Source organism: Furipterus horrens, unplaced genomic scaffold (genome assembly GCF_987537825.1).
Source record: "Furipterus horrens unplaced genomic scaffold, mFurHor1.1.pri manual_scaffold_4, whole genome shotgun sequence".
NCBI classification, from domain to species: domain Eukaryota; kingdom Metazoa; phylum Chordata; class Mammalia; order Chiroptera; family Furipteridae; genus Furipterus; species Furipterus horrens.
The window spans coordinates 62,883,211-62,902,591 of record NW_028327174.1 but is presented as its reverse complement, the minus strand read 5'-3'; the positions used below and the strand labels follow the sequence as shown (position 1 = coordinate 62,902,591).

The 19,381-nt window shown below is 36.0% G+C and overlaps 1 protein-coding gene across 1 annotated transcript in view; it reads right to left on the bottom strand.

Moving 5' to 3' along the window:
- Positions 1-9,617: 9,617 nt before the first annotated feature.
- The window catches only part of LEMD3 (LEM domain containing 3), a 65,028-nt gene continuing 55,264 nt past the window's right edge, over positions 9,618-19,381 (bottom strand). Inside the window, exons 7-13 of the mRNA XM_090273563.1 lie at positions 18,578-18,679; positions 18,365-18,467; positions 17,528-17,706; positions 13,940-14,021; positions 12,150-12,255; positions 11,986-12,064; positions 9,618-11,773 (exon numbers count right to left, since the gene is read on the bottom strand). Of these exons, the coding sequence (XP_090129689.1) occupies positions 11,610-11,773; positions 11,986-12,064; positions 12,150-12,255; positions 13,940-14,021; positions 17,528-17,706; positions 18,365-18,467; positions 18,578-18,679 (815 nt within the window). The 3' untranslated portion in view covers positions 9,618-11,609. The remainder of the gene's footprint in view (positions 11,774-11,985; positions 12,065-12,149; positions 12,256-13,939; positions 14,022-17,527; positions 17,707-18,364; positions 18,468-18,577; positions 18,680-19,381) is intronic.

The window sequence follows — 19,381 nt, the reverse complement described above, 5'->3', positions numbered from 1 at the left end:
TCATTTCAACAAACTGGAATATGGAGAAGGAACAAGCAGTCAACCAATGCAGCGAGAGGAAATGGGAAGCAACAATGAGAGGATCAGAAACCTCTGGGACAGCTATAAAAGGCCCAACATAAGAATCATTGGTTTGCCAGAGAATGAGGAAGATGAACTAGAACTTGAAAAATTGAGTGAAAATATAATAAAGGAGAACTTCCCAGACTTGGGGAAGGGAATAGACTTGCAGGTCCAGGAAGCAAGGAGAGTTCCCAAGAGACTGGACCCAGGGAGAACCACTCCAAGACACATTATAATCAAAATGTCAAAAATTAAAGATAAAGAGAGAATCTTAAAAGCAGCAAGAGAGAAGAAAAGAATTATGTACAAAGGGGTCCCAATTAGACTATCAGCTGATTTCTCAAGGGAGACCCTACAGGCAAGAAGAGACTGGCAAGAAATATTCAAAGTAATGAAAATCCAAAACCTACAACCACGAATACTCTACCCAGCGAAATTGTCATTCAGAATAGAAGGACAGAGAAAGTGTTTCCAGGACAAAATAAAACTGAAAGAGTTCATTAGATCCAAACCACTGTTATATGAGATGTTAAAGGGACTGGTTTTAAAAAAACAGAAGCTAGGGAGATGAAACAAAGGCAAACTAAATAGGCAACGAGAGTGGAAAAGGAACTGTGGGTACGGGAAGCATATTGGGGGGAGGTCAACAGGGAGGGGGAGTGGGGAGAGGGAGGGAGATGATATAGGAATTGGGGATCAAGGTAGGAGGGAATGGAATAGACGGAGAGAGGTTGGGAGGAACTGTATGCACAACTAATGGACATAATCTAAAAGGGGGGGACAACTGGAGGGAGGGGGGCCACTGGGTGGAGGGGAGCAGAGGGAAGGGAAATTGGCACAAATGTAATATTTTAATCAATAAAACACATTAAATCTGAAAAAAAAAAGATTTTATGTTTAGAGAGAAAGGAAGGGAGAAAGAGAGGGAGAGAAACATCAATGTGTGGTTGCCTCTCACATGCCCCCAACTGGGGCCCTGGCCTGTGACCCAGACATGTGCCCCAGCTGGGAATCAAATCAGAGACCCTTTGGTCTGCAAGCTGGCACTCAGTCCCCTGAGCCACACCAGCCAGGGCCAAACATGTTCCCTTTTTCTTTATGATTTCTTTGTTTCTGTGCTTAACACTACAGCAAATGTTTTCCTCTGATTTTTATTTTGGTTATTTTACTTCTCAACTCTTTATTCCTCCTGGAATTTGTCTAGGTATGAGTAGAGAACTGTTAACAAGTAAACATTTCAGAGGCTGATACTAATGTAGATATCATACTGATGATATAAAGTCTAATGTGAAAATAGAATTGGAGTGATTTCAGCCAGGAAAAAAAGTCTAAGCGGCGCCCCACCCGTTTTCTGCTACAATCTGCTATTCTCATTCCTAATCCAAATGACTCTAAATTCACATAATTCATGTTGTCATTGTTTCTAACTAATTGCTTAGAACAGTGCTCCCCAACCGATTTTTTTACTTCATAGCACTGAAAGAAAAGGATAATTATTGCACAGTGCATTGGTTAAATGGAAGAAGCTACTTAAGAGCCTGCCAGAACTAACTCCGAGTCCTGCTGCCTCTCTAAAGGCTAATATCTTGGTACAGCTGTAACCCATTTGTGACAAGTCAGTTGGGAAGTTCTGTTCCAGAATAGCTCTGCTACTTAGGTTCTTCTGATAGAATCTCTTCTCTCCTGATGTTACTAGGACTCTATAATTTAGATGCTGATAGTGAAAGAGAAACTCAACTGTAATTATCAAATAAAAAGAGAGCCCTGAACAAAATAAGCGTCAGGAAACCTCTTCTGCCCCTTTTGTCCTGGAGCTTGTCATGGTAAGGAGACTGAACTTTAAAAAGACAACTATTTGTTATATTATTGGGACATATGAAATCTTTGTGGAAGATATCCTCTCAGAATCAAGTATGAAGAAATTGAGTGACTCCCACAGTGTGGAACTATTTAGTCATTAAAATCCTCTTATTATAAGCCACAGGGTCCATGCCTCTAAGGAGACACAGCTGTAGGAGTCATAGTCCCTGACACTAGTTACATTATCTTTAACTTTTTTTGAGTGATTTATACTTTTCCCGCTAATTTTTAAAGCCACCTTTATGATAAACTGAATTCTTATATAGCAGTGTCCTCATAATTCAAGTATATTCATTGTTATAATAGAGCATAAAATACTCTTACAGAACCTAAATCAGTGCCTCCTCAAATATCCTTCTGTGCTTCCCAGTACTATTTTTGTTAATGTCTATGTTTGCTAGCGTCTTGCAGATTGTCACTCAAAAAGACATGTTCTTTCTTCCCTCCCTCCCCCCGCTCTCAAAAATAAATAATATTTTTAAAAACTAAAAAATCTGAAAGTGAGAAAAGGGAGGGAACAAACTGCAGACAGTTTAGAAAGAGTAAGTCTTGTTCATACAGTTTTAAGAATATTTCAAGAGTAATAGGAAAACCAAAAATTGAATTCAGGAGATGCAAATTAATCTCACAAAGGAAACCTTTATGCCAGTGATTCTCAAACTCAAGAGTGCATGAGGACCACCTGGAGAATTTGTTAAAACACAGATTAGTTAAACCCAACTCCAAAGTTTCTAATTCAATAAATCTGGACTGGGGCCGAATAATTTCCTTGGATTAACAAATTCCCAGGTGATGCCAATACTGGTTTGAGAACCATACTTTCTGAATATCACTGACCTACAGAAACTTGAATATGTACACCAGGTAACATGTTCAAGAAAGAATGTTCATAGTTATCTTGTTTATAATAGTAAAAAACTGAAAACAATCTAAATGTCCATAGATAGTTGAATGAATAAATTGTGGTGTATTTTAATAGAATACTATGCAGCCATGATAATAAGTGATGGCTACATACACCTATACAGATGAATCTCAAAAACAATGTTGAGCAAAAGGTCACTAAAGTATACATATAATTTGATTCTGTTCATTGAAAGGTCAAAAATAACTCAGCTGGGTAAGAAACAAGGAGACCAGTTTACAAGGTTTCTGTAGCAATCCAGGCACAATATGATGGTGGTCAAGAAAATAGATTAGAGAGACAATGAGGTAGGTGGGTAGGTCAGTAGGTAGGTAGGTAGGTAGAAATAAAGAGCTGAAAAAAAGCAGGAACAATTAAACTATGTAGTAGTTAGAGACACATATGTGGTAAAACTATAGTAAGAATTATTAACAATTCAGGATAGCGGTTATCTGGGAGTTGGGAAGGAGAGAGAAGTACTAGGCAAGGGAACACAGAGGTGCTGCAAAGTTAATGTATATCATAAATGATGTTGTACTTCAAAATGTAAGTAATGTATAAGCTATATATACTTTATATATAATCTTGTATGTGAATTACTTCATAATAAAAGGTTTTAAGTAAAAAAGTAATGATTAGCTATGACAGGTGGTACTGAGAGTCCAAGAAATGACTCTTTAATTTGGCAAAAATAAGTTTTTTGGTAATCTCTAGACAATTTCAGAGGAGTGATAACAGAAGCCAAACCAGAGCAGACTGAGAACACTATATAATAGATAGAAACTGCTAATCAAATAGAAATGCAAATCAAATATTTCAGGAATGCACATGGTAGGAATTACTTCCATCCAGGGGTACTCAACACTTCCTGGAGGTGTTTGTATACATTTGGGTACATAGTAACAGGAAATGAAGGATGTTTCAGGCAAATAAATAAATACATAAACCCGATATCAACAATGCTAGCAAAGGCAGAATCAAGCAAAAGTTGAATATGGATGGAAAAGGCAAGCAGTGCAGTTTAGCTGGAGCACTGTGGCTGTGAGAGGACGTGGATTTAGCAAGAAAGGTACAAGTTGATCTAGACCTTCACTGTCAGCATGGTAGTCACTGGCTACATGTGGCTATTGAGCACATCTAATTTGACTTAATTTAAATTCAGTTTAAAAACTGATAACTGATTCAATTATAGAAAAACTTTAAGTATGTTTGAAAAAACTTGGGGGTACACAAATCTACTTTTTCCCAACTACAGATTTTATGAAATATAAATATAAATCAAGTATTTTCAATGAAAATGTAGCATCTGAATTGAGATGGGCTGTAAATAAGGTGACCAACTGTTCAAGTTTTAGCAATGAAGGTCATACAACACAGGGTTATTCTCACTGTAAGTGTAATATACTACATTTTAATGCATATAAAACAGCTCACTAATAAAAATTTTGATTACATAATATCCTGGATATATAAAGTTAAATAAAATGTATGCAAGTTAATTTCAGCTGTTCTTTTTAATGAAGCCATCATAAAATTTAAAATTACACATGGCTGACATTACACTGGGGAACACAATTTTCATTTAGTTAGATCTGACACTTGCTTTTGACTAACTTTCGGCATCTGAATCCAAAAATGACCCCAGTTTTTCTCTATCACGTCAACTTTTTAAGGTACAGGATACCCTCCCTTTGTCCCAAAAATCATACAAAAGGTACACACAAAGGAAAATAAAGAAAAAGTTACCCGAATATAGTTTATTTTATTCATATAAAGGCTATATAGTGTTACTATAAGTCAAATTATGTACAAGTAGTAAAGTTCTGCTACCAAACACACATATTAAGATATTTTATCTTTTCAAACAACAGGCTAGGAAATGCCAAAATGAGATACTTGAAACAGTCTCCCTCAGGTGGCAAAGCTTTAACAAATTGCTTCATGAGACCCAGTTTTATGTGCAGAGGTGGGAATATAATGTTCTTCCTGTCAACAAGTGGCTCGTGTAGAATGTTTGGATCACCAGGTTTGAGGTCAGATGTTGGAGGCCAATTTGACTCCATCCAATGCTTCTCATGAGCTCTGCTGTCCCACATACACAGAAAACAGGGATACTTGGTGTATCTGTGTTGCTGACCAAGAAGGAAGCAGACCACTTTAAGGTCAACACAGATGATCCAATTGTGCTTGTGATATTGCAACAGATCAATAACTCTCTTTATGTCTTCATATTCTTCACAAAAACAAACTGAATCGTCAATTGGGACTGCACCAAATAAATTGCCATTGTGGAGGAGGACACACTTCAAGCTCTGCTTTGAACTATCGATGAACAGTCGCCATTCAGTTGCATTATAGACTAGAATTCCCAATTCCTCCATTAAACCATGTATGTTATGGCAATACACAAAGCCACCGTCACTTTAAAAGCACTGCAGAAATGCACTTTCTCTTGATGGAAAGTAGGATGCCTTCACTCCTTTTTCAAGCAAGTTTTTCTCAGGCAGTCTTGATGCTAGGAGTTCTGAAGCCTTTTTGGATAGTCCCAAATCTCATGCCAAATCATTCAACTCATGCTGATCAAATCCCTTACGAACTGAGTCATCTCCCATTTCAAAATCTTCATCATTGCTGTCACTTAGTTCTTCACCTTTTTGGAAAGAGAGTGGTTCAATGAAAACTGGCACTGGGACTTCAGCTGAATGAGGCACTGGGCGTATAGCTGATAGTAGACTAGGATACTCCATTTAACATTTATTTTTTTCTATCCTGACGTTTTCACTATACAAGAGTAACAGTCGAACGATCTCTGGGCTCTCGCCAAACCATAGGTATACCAAATGGCAATTCATCATGTGTTCCCTTCGTCCACATCTGTAAACTCCCAACACACTGCTTGCACACCTTGTGAGGGGCCCACGGCTTATCTTGATAACCAAGTTTTACTTTAAAATATGCAAAACAGGCTTGCCTGACAAATGCGCTTGTGTTTCTGCTTTGACTGGGAATGGTGAAACTGCCATAGATATAACAAAACGAATCGGAGTTGTTTAATCACTTACAACAAGAAATAGCAGAGGCAGACATGATCTGAAAGAAAGGAAATAAGTACGTATGTAAATTAAAAAATAAATTCTGCTAACTCCTTGTATACAGACAAGAACTCAGACTACACTTTGGAATACGATTCACTACATAGAGTGGCACGCAACCTCTCGCCACAGTCTCACGTGTAACTGAATAGCCTAGACAAGTACGACCCTGGTCCTGGTCTCCAAGGTTGTCCCCCACCCCTCCCCACTCGAGGGAAGTTTGCTCTCAGCGAATAGGAGAGCACTAGGGCTTCCCTCAATCCAGGCTCAATCCAGCCTAGTGTGCTCACATTAAGATAAGCTGTACAGAAAAAAACTTGATGTGATAGAACTGCAGTTTTGAAATCAGCGTGCCTATTTAAGTCTAAAACAGCTGAAAAATCAAACTCAACAGGAATTATGTTAAAAATTGTTCCCCTGTGTTATCTATCTATTGAACAGCACTGGTCTAGGTAAAGGCAGGCCTTGAATATCAACTTAAGTTTCACTTTTGTTCACTAGTAAATAAAGAGCCACTAAAACCTAAAAATGTACACATTTGTAGCTTTTTTATGGTAAAAGAATTACAGGATTTAATATATAAAAATAAAGCCAGAGAGTCTCTAGAAATTTAATTAAATCCTATTTCTACTATAGTTTTGTGGCCCTTAGGGATGGGGTGAAATATTAATATTTCAAACAAAATAGGGAGGTGGGATTTGAAAAGGTCTTTAAATGGGATACAGTTAAAGTGGAGATAAGGAAAACTCTGACTCCAAAAAACCTCCGCTGCCTTGCGGCATACCTCTTCAGGGGAAAGGCTAAGGGAGTAAACCCCGACAGAAAATCCGGAGCCGGAGTCCCTAAGGCGGTTTGACGTTGTAGTCAACACCGGCAACTCCTGCGGCGCACCTGAAGCCAAGCTGTATTGACTCCGTCTTTCCCTTGGACCCTTCAGCTGCGAAGAGAGGGGGGGTCTGCTGCATGGGCAACAGCAGACCCTCCATATCACCCTGCCCAGGCTCTGTAGCTTCAGCTTCACTGGAGAGGACACTCCAGCGTCATCGCAAGATGTCGATTCAACGCGGGAGGAGACAGATACCGTGTCACTCCCGAGTCGGACTGCACAGCCATTCTCGGCGGTGCAGATAGACTCTTAAGAAGCTACACCATCGTCTCTCGAGACGGACGGCTGCTGCCGAGTATAATGATCACATTCCTAGTTTGGGCAACTGATTACATGGTGGTAACATTTTTACTGGTTTCTGGAAAAATGAGATGAGAGATGTGACTGTCAGAAGGGATAAATACAAAAACTGGTCAAAATAGGACTTTGTAAACGTTTTGCCATATGTATACCCAAAATTAGAAACTTATTTGAAGCTGTGTATTATACAGCCATTGTAAACTAGTCAAGTCTCACGGGCCTGGAACCTTTTTTTGGTTTTGGCAACTTTATCCCTAATTTATTAATTTAAAACTTTAACCTTTAAAAGGCAGTCTTATCTAATTCACTTTCATTTTTTTTTAACTCCCAAATTGTGTGTCTAGCTCAGATCTTTCTCAAAATACCTCAGAATTAGAAATCAAATCAGCTACTAGAAACATCCACCTGAATATTCCATAGGCATCCCGATCTCAAAATGTCCAAAAATTCAATTTACCATCTTTCCCAATTTGTTACTTATCTATTCTCCAAATGTTGGGACTGTCAGAGATCCACAATACATAATTGGACATCAATATCTTTCTCAGTATCCAGCTACTCAAGTCCTTCCCATTTTGTCTTATTCTTCATATACTTTACTTTTTATCCCAAAACTCACTTAAACTCCCTTTAGAAACCAATATCCAAACTAAGTGTGATCTATGAAGCCTTCCATGAGGTGATTATTGCCTAACTTTTTGTACTGAGCAATTCAGTCATAAAAACTGCTTGTGGTTTATAAATGCACCAGGTTGCTTCTCATCAATCTATCTTTTTTAACATGCCATCTTTGCCTAGATAGCTGCCTCTCCAATTTCAGGGGAATGTGCAGTTCTCCAGTGTGCACCCATGAAAGAAAAAGATCTAAGTACACAGATGCAGCTGGTTTTAAAATCTAAGAATCAACACGAGTCTATCCCCTAGTAGAGGTTCTTAGGGGTAGACATCTACCATCAGATGCATTTCCAGTCATTAATATTCTCCAGTGCAGCTTAAAGGCAACTAGCTAGGCATCCATATTGGACCAAGAAAATGCGTATCCTCGACGCTTTCTTTAAACCACGACTTCTGGTTCCTATTTTCAGTTCTTTTTATTATTATATTTATTGTGTAACCTGTTCCTCAGCATACTTTCCAAAAGTGGCTGCCAAAATTCTGCTTGATTTTGCATTCTCTGTTGAGTCATCTGGAAGTGATTTGCCGAGATAACTCTAGGGAAAAAGGGCAAAGCAGCCATGTAGGTGACCTACAGGAAAGTGATGTTACTAGGAGTAGGGAGTGAGACTGCAAGGTCAATCTTATTACAGGAAATGTTCTGGACACATGCTACATCAAAACATTGTTCACTTGGAAATCACAACTTGTCATTCAAACAGTGAATACCATACAAGGAAAATATAACAGTGTCCAATATCAGGCTTGAACATTCACAAGATATTCCGGAATCCAATGAGCATTAAGATGGATTGTGTAATAACTCTGGTTCCAAACATTAATTTTTACGAGTTCATCACAAGAACAGAAGTTCTCCTGGAAGCTCAAGGTAAGGGAGACTTATTGTATCTATACCAATTAAGAAGAGTTTATGTTGAACTGAATTAAAATGTCTCAGCTATTACCTCATCTGCCCCGATGTCTTCGACATTTAAGATCATAGGTGCCTCTCTCTTGTCCCAAAATTTCTTCTGCTCTTTTCTCTTTCAATGTATTTTCCACACTTTATTTTATTTAACTTATCTGCCCGATATTCTTCCTCTAGACTGTAACCATCTTGAGGAGAGGGTGTGTCTTTTCATCTTTGCATCCCTAATATGTAACAGTGCTATATTTACCAATTGACATATCAAGTCATTGTCTTTTCTTTCTTTTTCATCCTCAGCCAAGGATACACTTGTTGATTTAAAGAGAGAGGAGGTGGGAGAGAGAGAAACACTGATGTGAGAAACACCAATAGAACCCACAACCCAGGTATATGCCCTTGACTGGGCATCAAACCCCTACCCTTTTGGTATATGGGACAACACTCCAACCAACTGAGCACCCAGCCAGGGCTCAAGACTTCTTGGTACATGATAAAACCATCAAAAAATCTAAACCAATGCTACTCAAAGTAGCCAGCCCATAAGCTATTTGTTTACAATAAGCTTGAACCAGAATGTGTAAAAGGATGGCTTCCTTTTTTTTTTTGAGGAAGTCTTGCTATAGAAAAAAAAAATGTCTAGCTAAACTTAAAGTGTTTTAGTGATGCAGCTGATGTATGCTCTTGCCCCAATTGGATCCAAACACTTGAGTTAGAAAAAAGACACTTCTTAAAGAAAAGCAAAATGCTGAGGAATGGATAATTAAAATTAATTTTAGGGTCTTTATCCATCTTCACAAGCACACATATATTTACAAATCCCACCCAAAATACTTAAAATAAAGGCACTTATTTTCACTGGTAAAAAAAATAAAGACACAGGGCACTTAAAAGTTTTTTAGAAGTCAAGACGCATTAAAAAAAAAAACCTAATAAATTTTTAATTTTATCCTTTTTTGTAACAGGACAAGTAACAGATTACATCAAACTTCAGAACTTCTCAAATATCTAGTTATTATACACATTCCCATCTGTCTTGCAGGGAGGGACCTTGGTCAGCTTAACAAATTCAGGTAAAATAAGCTGCATAATAGTATATATTACAATAATAAATGTACAATGTTTACATGAAATATGTTTTAGAAGCAAGATAAAGATGCATCTGCATCAAAAGGCGACCTTTTAAAATGCCACAACTATTTTTTTTACATTCACTCTCGCAACAGGTCACAAGATGGGGTCACTAAGCTCAGATAAATCACTATGATGCACATAAAATGGTTATTTTATATATTATATATTTATATTTTCACACTTTAGCATCTGAGACATAAATTGAGAATTTAAATTTTATTCTCTTCAGATAACAAATCATTTTTTATTCTTCATAAACATGGTGCCCACAAAAGCACATAGGTAAGGCACAATAGGGTTTTCTGTTACAGAACAGTGTGCATCATGTTTATTTAACCGGGAAACGTGCATTATCTGTGCAAGTTCATGCTGCAAACCCAACACATATACAATAAAAACCAACAAGGAAACTGAGCTTTAAACAAAATCAAAATTTCAACTGTTTCACATATTCATTTGAACTGACAATGATATATCAACAGGTTATTTTTTTTTAAAAAGCCAGTTGTTACAAGTAAACTTTGCTCCACAACTATTTTAATCTGAAATCAAAAACCAAAATAAAGTAACTTTACTGAAACAAAGTAAAATATTGAGGCACAAAGCAACGGTCACTCGTGCATTTACTATATTGCAAACTTCCATGACCCAAAATTGTAAATATTGATTTTTCAAATACACATTTTGCAAAACAATGTGCCCTGCTTTAAACTTGACATATAACAGGGGAGCTAACATTTTATTAAATTATAAATAGATTGGGAAAATGACTTAATCCCAATGATACTATATCATAGCCCTAGTATAATAAATACAGCTTTTCACAAAATACTTTTCCAATATCTGCCAATTGCTTCTTTATTGCTCACATAACTTTGAATCCATTACAACTGGTATTGAAACTTTCACACAAAATCATACTCAAGACATTTTTATATAAAACCTATAAAAGATATTTGAAACTTGTATCTAATACTTCCAGGTGTTTGGCTGTTCGGTCTATGTGACAGTACAGCCATATGTATATGTGTGTGTGTGTATATATACATACACACACACACATATATACACATACACATATATATACACATACATATATACACATTAGGTAATGAATAAAATAAGCAGCTTATTTTACTGCTTTAATGCAGACATCCTCACAAAACAAGACTACTTTCGCCACCACCAGCATTTATACATATATACAAAAGCCAGTTTAAGTACATGTACATCCACTTATATGTAACCACTAAACCCAAATTAAGTTTTCCCTTATACCAGCTGTTGCAAATGACTCTCTTACAAGCAACAGAAACCTAAGGTTAAATTGGGAAATGAATCGTTTTACCACATTAGTCTGTAAGGAACTATGCAGGTTACTGTATACAAGAATTCACAACATTAGTTCACAGGAAATTATGGAAATACAAGAAGCCTCTTCACCATGCTTTTGTGTGGTTATCAAAACACTTTCTGGTGCAAAAATACCACCACCACATCTGAAAATACATAATAAAGTCAGTGTTCCTCATGCAAAACTTTAAATGCATTGGCTTAAATGAGCTCCAAAAACTGAATGAAACAATTTATGTACTCAGCATTGCTGCCTCACTGCTGCTAAGTCCCTTTGGAACCTTAAGATTTCTGGAACGTTCAAACAGAGCTGTATTCAATAAAAATATTACATACAAAAAGCATTTTAAAAGGAAGACAGGAAGCCAAACAGGAATTTTTGAATTTTCCCATTGTAAATAACAGTCCTAGGAGTGGAAGAAAGTCTGTTCAGTCTTTTCAGGAACCTCCTTGAGAATTGGCAAGGCCAGTCCGCAGACGAAGATGAGACATAGAGTTCATGTGTTTATTTGATGGCTTCAAGGGAGTGTTGCAAGTAAGAGCATGGGGAAAGCGATGGTGATATCTATCTAGTCGTAAATATTTTACTGTAACCAATTTTCCTGTTGTAAGATAAAAAAAGAATATTTTAGATCTGTAGAAATGTGCTTAATAATTTATAGAAAAACTGTGGTAATAACAAACAAAAATAAAACAGCCTAAAGTTATTTCTCTAAAAATGCTAACAAAATTCTTTAATTTAAAATCTGGTATAGTTTAAATAGTAAGCCATAATTTATCTCTTCAAAACATTTATAATACTCAGATTTCTTACCATCAAACCAAGAGCCATGCAATGCCTTAAAAGCTTTTCCAGCATATTCTGGAGACAGACACTTAACATATACACAACCCTGTAATATTTAAAGGAAAAAGAATAGTCTTAGTTGAATAGCAACACATTAAAAATGTAGAATTCAATAGTAAAAGTTACTTTACCTCACGTGAATTTTTGTCTACTGCAATATGAACAATGCCATCATTATCACTGCATTTTTCTAAAATTGCTTCTTGAATTGCCAAATGCCACTGATCCCCTATTTCCCTAAAAATTAATGAAAACAAAAATCAACAACCATATTCCTATTCAGTAAGGAGCCTTTTGTTTCTTAAAACAAATGTATCCTATTAAAATGGGGATAGTTTAAAAACTAAATATTGTTAAAGGTAGTAGTAAATAAATGCCTGGCACTAGTAATAGGTAATTTTTTAAATATTAGCATTCAGAAGCTCAGCCCTTTTTTCACTTTCCAATGTAAGAACACACAGATCTGAGGTAATAAAAGAATTAGCCCACAACAGCACAAATGTGCTGTCATTTTTATGTTTAAAATCCTATGTACCTCCAGTCATTTCTTTTTTCTTCCCACACAATTGTTAATAAGCTCTTTAATGAGTTGGAGTAGATAGGTAAAAGATGAATATTATTTTATTTTCAATGACATTTTCTAATTCCTAAACTTAAGGAAAATTCGTAGTAAATATAGTAAGTCCTCAACATCATCGATAGGTACTGTGACTTTAAGTGAAATGATGTATGACAACAGATTTTACCAGAGGCTAACTTGTATATACAGGAGTTAAGGTCCTACACATCATCAACGTTGCAACAAAATGACATTGAACAAAACGACCTTATTCAAGGACCTGCTGTACTTTATTCTGAGCTTCTCTTCTCTAGATAATTAGAGTAATACAGAACATTTTTCAGAAACAGTCACCTTACTAATAAGAAAGCTTTAAGATATCCTGCTGCACTAATGCACATTTGTGAGATACAGATTGTGGGGCAGAGGGAAAGGCAGCTACACTTTAAATGGTAATCTTCACCTTAGGAAATGTAATACTGGAGTGATATTGATTTCCGAACCATTAAGGTATGAGGTAAGATTCCCAACACAAGGATTACTACCTTGCTAATTGTTTCTATGTCTGCAAAACAGACGTTGTGTATATCACTGACAGTTGCTTCCCTACACTTCTGATTTTGCTGTCACTTGTTTGGAATCTCATCATATCAACTATTTCTTGAAGTAAACTTATGGATACTTTATTTGTAAACAATTTCCACTGTGAGGATTTAAAAAAAGCAAACAGAATTAGTGATATCATTGAATAGAGAAGTGGTTGCCTCCAAGAAGCAAATTCTAAAGATTATTATAGCTTATATGTTAAATATTATGAGCTCTAAGGCAATCACTTTAGTCTGTGCTATTCTCTGGATGCATGTGCTGCTGTAATTATACAGACAAAAAACGTTTCTCAAATATGAAATGGACAGAAAATTCGTTAAATATTACATGGATAAACGGGGCTATACAAGAGAAGGTACGTAGCATCTTTGTAGAGAATTTTTACAATTAAGATTAGAAATTTTAAAATAGCAGATATTTTTTTACCTCTACTGCCTATTGAGGCAAGGCATGTTGGCAAATACAACATATACATCTAATAGAGTACTGTTTGTATCGTGTGTCGTTAATTTGACTCAAGCACTTATCTGCTATGGATATTCACAATGACTACAAAGATTTATAAAAATTTTACAAATCATTTTACCACTGTGTCTTTTGGCCAAAGCTTTGCTTGGAACATAAAAGAGAAGAGAAAAAACATAACAAGAGACTGAGAAATAAAAGATATTTTTCTATTCAGACATACCATAACATTGATGTTTTAGCCAAACAGTCCAAATAAAAACTACATATACCCCTGGTCATAATACTTACATAACTGGGTCAAACATATTTCGAATCTTGAGACACGGTGTCAAACTATTCGGTGGTGAATTTCTTCTATCTAAATGAAATGCTACAAAAAAAAAAATTATTTTACTACTTCCTATTATTCCATCTTATTGAAAAGTATTCAATCATTCAGTTCATTCAAAAATATTCACTGTGTATTCTTACTATGAGGCAGAGCCCTGGATGTTAAGGTGAATAAGACAGAGTCACTGCTCTCACGCAGTCTACAGTTTAGTGGGTGAGAAAGATGAAACAGAATGTCACCAAAGAAGTCATAATTGGGGTAAATTCTAAGAAAGAATAATAAAGAAAGCTGTGTAAGTAACTTAAGCTTAAGTCTGAAAAGTATCAGATAATACTTCATCAAGGCAGTGAAATTTATGCTGGGACCTAAAGAATAAATAAAAATAGGCAGAGAGAAGAAAGGTGTAAAGGACATTTCAAGCAAAGGTGATGCTAACTTGTACACTGCCTGTGAAGCAAGAAGGAGCTTGATCTATTCAAGTAACTAAAAGCCATTGTGGTTAGAGTGAGGACAAAAGAAAGGTAAAGCTGAAGAGAGAGATGTCAGATTATTCAGGACCATGTAGGCCACATTAAAGTACCTATACATCACTTTAAGTGCAATAGAAAGCTACTCAAACATCTTCAGGAGAGGAATGAATAATATGATGAAATCTTTTAAAGTTACAAATTTTAAAAGATAGACTGCCATGTTGAGAATCAATTAGGTACATATAAGCAAAAGAGAACATAAGGAGACCAGTTAAAAGATTATTAGAGTTGTCTAAGAGGGAAATGATAGTAATTTCGATAAGAAAGGCCAACAAGGCATTTGGAAATAAGTGGGTAGAACTGGAACGTATTTTGGAGTACGTACACCTGATGTGACTCATTTAAAGACCTGCAAATGGAGGGGGCTAAAAGAGAATTTATGGATGACTCCCAGATTTATGGCAGAATCAATTGAGAGATATTAATCAAACAGGAACACTGCAGGAAAGCTCAGTTTGCAGAGAAAAAGATATTGAGTTCACACACATGTTAAATTTGTGGTGCCCATCTCCTAGTAGAGAAGGTAACTATATAGCTGGGTATAAGAATCTGAAAACTGGAGAAGACTTAGCTCAGGATATAAATTTGGGAGTTATCAACATATATATGGTAAATGAAGTCACAGCATGAGATCATCTAGGGAGAGAGGCAAAATGAGAAAAAATAACCCGGAGACACTTAACACCTAGAGGTCCAAGAAAAGAAGAAGACTGAAGAAATGGTTTGAGGTACAAGGAAACCAGAAAAAAGTGGTAGCCCCAAAACCAAAAGAAGAAAGTTCCTAGGCAGGCTAAATTGTTAACAGTTCTAAGTAAAATAAGGACAGAAAAAAAAAAAAAAATCCACCATATTTATCAATATGGAAGTTTGAGAACTGTTTCAAAACAGACTGGAGTCAGCCGACAAATAAGTGACAGGTGAAAAAGTAGATTGTGAGTAAACTGTATAATGCTACTTGGCTGTAAGTAGGTAGACAGACAGGGTTAACAGCTACAGGATAATGTAGAGTTCAACACTGTCTTAAAAATGAGAGAGACTACAGCCATCTAAGTGCTGATGAAAAGATCCAGTTTCATTATTTTTACAAATAAGTTTTTAATTTCTTGTTCTTCCTCTTCTTCTGGCACCCCTATGATTTGGATATTGGTACATTTAAAGTTGTCCCAGAGGTTCCTAATCCTCTCCTCATTTTTTTGCATTCTTGTTTCTTCTTTCTGTTCTGTATGAATGTTTATTTCTTCCTTTTGTTCCAAATCGTTGATTTGAATCCAGACTTCTTTCCCTTCACTGTTGGTTCCCTGTATCTTTTTCTTTATTTCATTTTGTATAACCTTCATTTCTTCTTTACTTTTTTTTTTTGCCATACTCAATGAGTTCTTTGAGCATCCTTATCATCAGTGTTTTGAACTCTACATTGGATAGGTTGGCCATCTCAGTTTCATTCTTTTTCCCTCATTTGATGAAGGCAATAGACATACAAGTCCAGGAAGCACAGAGAGTCCAAAACAAGTTGAACCCATAGAGGACCACACAAAGACACATAATTAAAATGCCAAAGGTTAAAGATAAAGAGAATCTTAAAAGCAGCAAGAGAAAGGCAGAGAGTTACCTACAAAAGAGTTCCCATAAGATGTCAGCTGATTTCTCAAAAGAAACTTTGCAGGCAAGAAGGGACTGGCAAGAAGTATTCAAAGTGTTCACAAGCAAGGACCTATAACCTAGATTACTCTATCCAGCAAAGCTATCATTTAGAATGAAAGGGCAGATAAAGTGCTTCCAGACAAGGTAACGTTAAAGGAGTTCAACATCACCAAGCCCTTATTATATGAAATTTTAAAGGGACTTATTTAAGAAAAAGATCAAAACTATGAACATTAAAATGACAACAAACTCACAACTATCAATAACTGAATCTAAAAAAAAAAAAACAAAAAACAAAAAACAAACTAAGCAAACAACCAGAACAGGAACAGATTCATATGTGGAGATCATCTGGAGGGTTATCAGTAGGGTGGGGGAAGGGGAAGAATGGGGAAATCGGCATCGTCGTCGTCGGCAGCCGTCCGTCTCGTGAGACGATGGTGTAGCTTCTTAAGAGTCTATCTGCACCGCCGAGAATGGCTGTGCAGTCCGACTCGGGAGTGACACGGTATCTGTCTCCTCCCGCGTTGAATCGACATCTTGCGATGACGCTGGAGTGTCCTCTCCAGTGAAGCTGAAGCTACAGAGCCTGGGCAGGGTGATATGGAGGGTCTGCTGTTGCCCATGCAGCAGACCCCCCCTCTCTTCGCAGCTGAAGGGTCCAAGGGAAAGACGGAGTCAATACAGCTTGGCTTCAGGTGCGCCGCAGGAGTTGCCGGTGTTGACTACAACGTCAAACCGCCTTAGGGACTCCGGCTCCGGATTTTCTGTCGGGGTTTACTCCCCTAGCCTTTCCCCTGAAGAGGTATGCCGCAAGGCAGCGGAGGTTTTTTGGAGTCAGAGTTTTCCTTCTCTGATGTACCCTGACTGGAAGATCGAACCAGCAACATTTAGCTCGCAGGCCGACGCTCAATCCACTGAGCCAAACCAGCCAGGGAAATGTGTATATATATATATATGTCTTATATATATATGTCTTATATATATGTTTGTGTATATATATGTATAAAACAAATTATATGTCTTATTTGCATAAAAATTAGGGGAAAAGAATGCAATTAAATCTATAATAATTAAGTTGCTTTGTTAAGTGAAAGGGAAAAAAGAAATCAACATAATGTATGTGGTATTCTAGTACAATAAAGACAAACCATTTAACTTATTATCAGCCAGGAGAAAAGTAGAAGGATATATAAAAAGCTAACACTAATTCCTTCTGTGGGATAAAACTGGAAGGGGAGCTTTGCTTTCATACCTTGTTCAACTGAACTATTTTAAACAATGTAAGACTTTTGTAATTGAAAATTAATAGAAAAAAATTTGTATTTTTTTCTGTTTTAAAATACATACCTTAAAAAAAAAAAAACAACATACCTTGACCTTGCCATACTTTAGAAGGTATTACTAATATTTTGTCACAGGATGCAGAAGGCTGGATCCACCGCCAAACCAGAAAATCCGCACCACCTATTCTTCGTGTTTCTGTGCGAACTCTAGACTCGTTAGCAGCAAGGAAGTCAACAGCTCTATCCCAGACTTTCTTCATTTTCTTCCTATTATGTGAACAAAATGACTATCATCTTGACTTGTCACCTTTTTCAAATACTAATAATTGAAGGTAGTGATTATTGTTAACTCTGGATGTTCCTATCACTGTTCACAGAGTTTTTCAAGGAAGATTTAAATGCCTGAACCTTGCCTCAGATTTCCTGAATTTTGATCTCTAGAGATGGAACACAGCATCAACACTCCTCTCCCCCAATTTCCACTGGTGACCCTGACGTATTACTAGGGTTAAGAATGCTGCTTTAACATATGGCATCATCTTTATTTTCAAGAAGTTACTAATTCTTTTAAAAGCTTTGTTAACAAAATAAAGTATTTAAAAACATTACCAATAAAACATCACTGGCTACCGTCTTATTTTTTTAAACCAAGATGAAAGTACAGGAAATAAGGTAGAGAATGACAAGAAGAATCAAATCTATTAGAATGAGAATGATTTAGAAATGTAGTTGTCCACTTTGCAACTCAAAATCAGTAAGGTAACAGAAAAGAATCCAGAAAAAAAGGAAGTTTCACATATAAAAATAAAGCCTGTATAGGGAAAGAGATCTAATTGAGAAGGGTCATAACTCTCAATGTAATTTTCACAACTGCAGAAAACAAGAACATCCTTATTTACTTCAATTCATAATGCTTTGAACACACCTGTCATGGAGCTGTATTAAGGAATCTCGCACATGTGGAATAGGTATGAAAGGTTGTAAATCTTTGTTTTCCTGGCAAGCTTCATTATGACTTCGTAAAACATCTGAAAATATATAAAACACATTTACAAATGAATCAATCATTGGTAATCATGTTATAATTTATTACAGAATGCCATTCTAAAAATAGTTTAAATTTTTAAAAATACTATACCTATAATCTTTACCACCATATCATACATCTGTCTTGTTTCTTCTTCTTCTTTTGTCCAGCGATATTTCATGTAACGCAGAACGACACAAACCATCATTACACCTGCAATATTCATATATTTTGCATTTTAAAAACTGTGGTTAAATGGTATTCAATAACATTCATTGCAAAAGACAAAAAAACATATGACAGTTTCTACAGAAATTAGTTTAACTGCCATAATGGGGTTAATGGAATGAGCCTTTAAGATAGTGGGTGAATCTGCTACATAGTTAAAAAACTACATAGAAAAAATTATATTAAACATAATCCAGAGTTTATCTTAATCTCACTTATTACATTATATTGACAAGTGAACTTTTTTCCAATTTTTAAGTTTTTATGCAATTTTTTTATTTGTCGATTATGACACGTGGGCATTTAAATTCTATTAATTTTTTGAAAACAACATATGTTTCACACATTTTTTCCTTTGTAGCTTTAAACTAGAAAAGTGAATCTATTGAGACTAAATATACATCTTATTTTTTAGATAAAATGTTTTTAAAGGAATTGAACAGAAAAATACATCTCCTCAATTCCTATTATCAATCAAAATAGTAACATAAAACCTAGGAATCTTAATGAAAATATTAATTCAGGTAAATATTTTTTTAATTAAGTTTAATTTTTGTATTTTCACGTTCTATTTTCTAAAGTAGATTTCCATCTATGCACTGTACCTGCTTTTTCTTTGACATTCGTATGACAAAGTTTTATTTCAACTTCTTCTTATAAGTACTGTTTTCTAAACAGATGCTGACA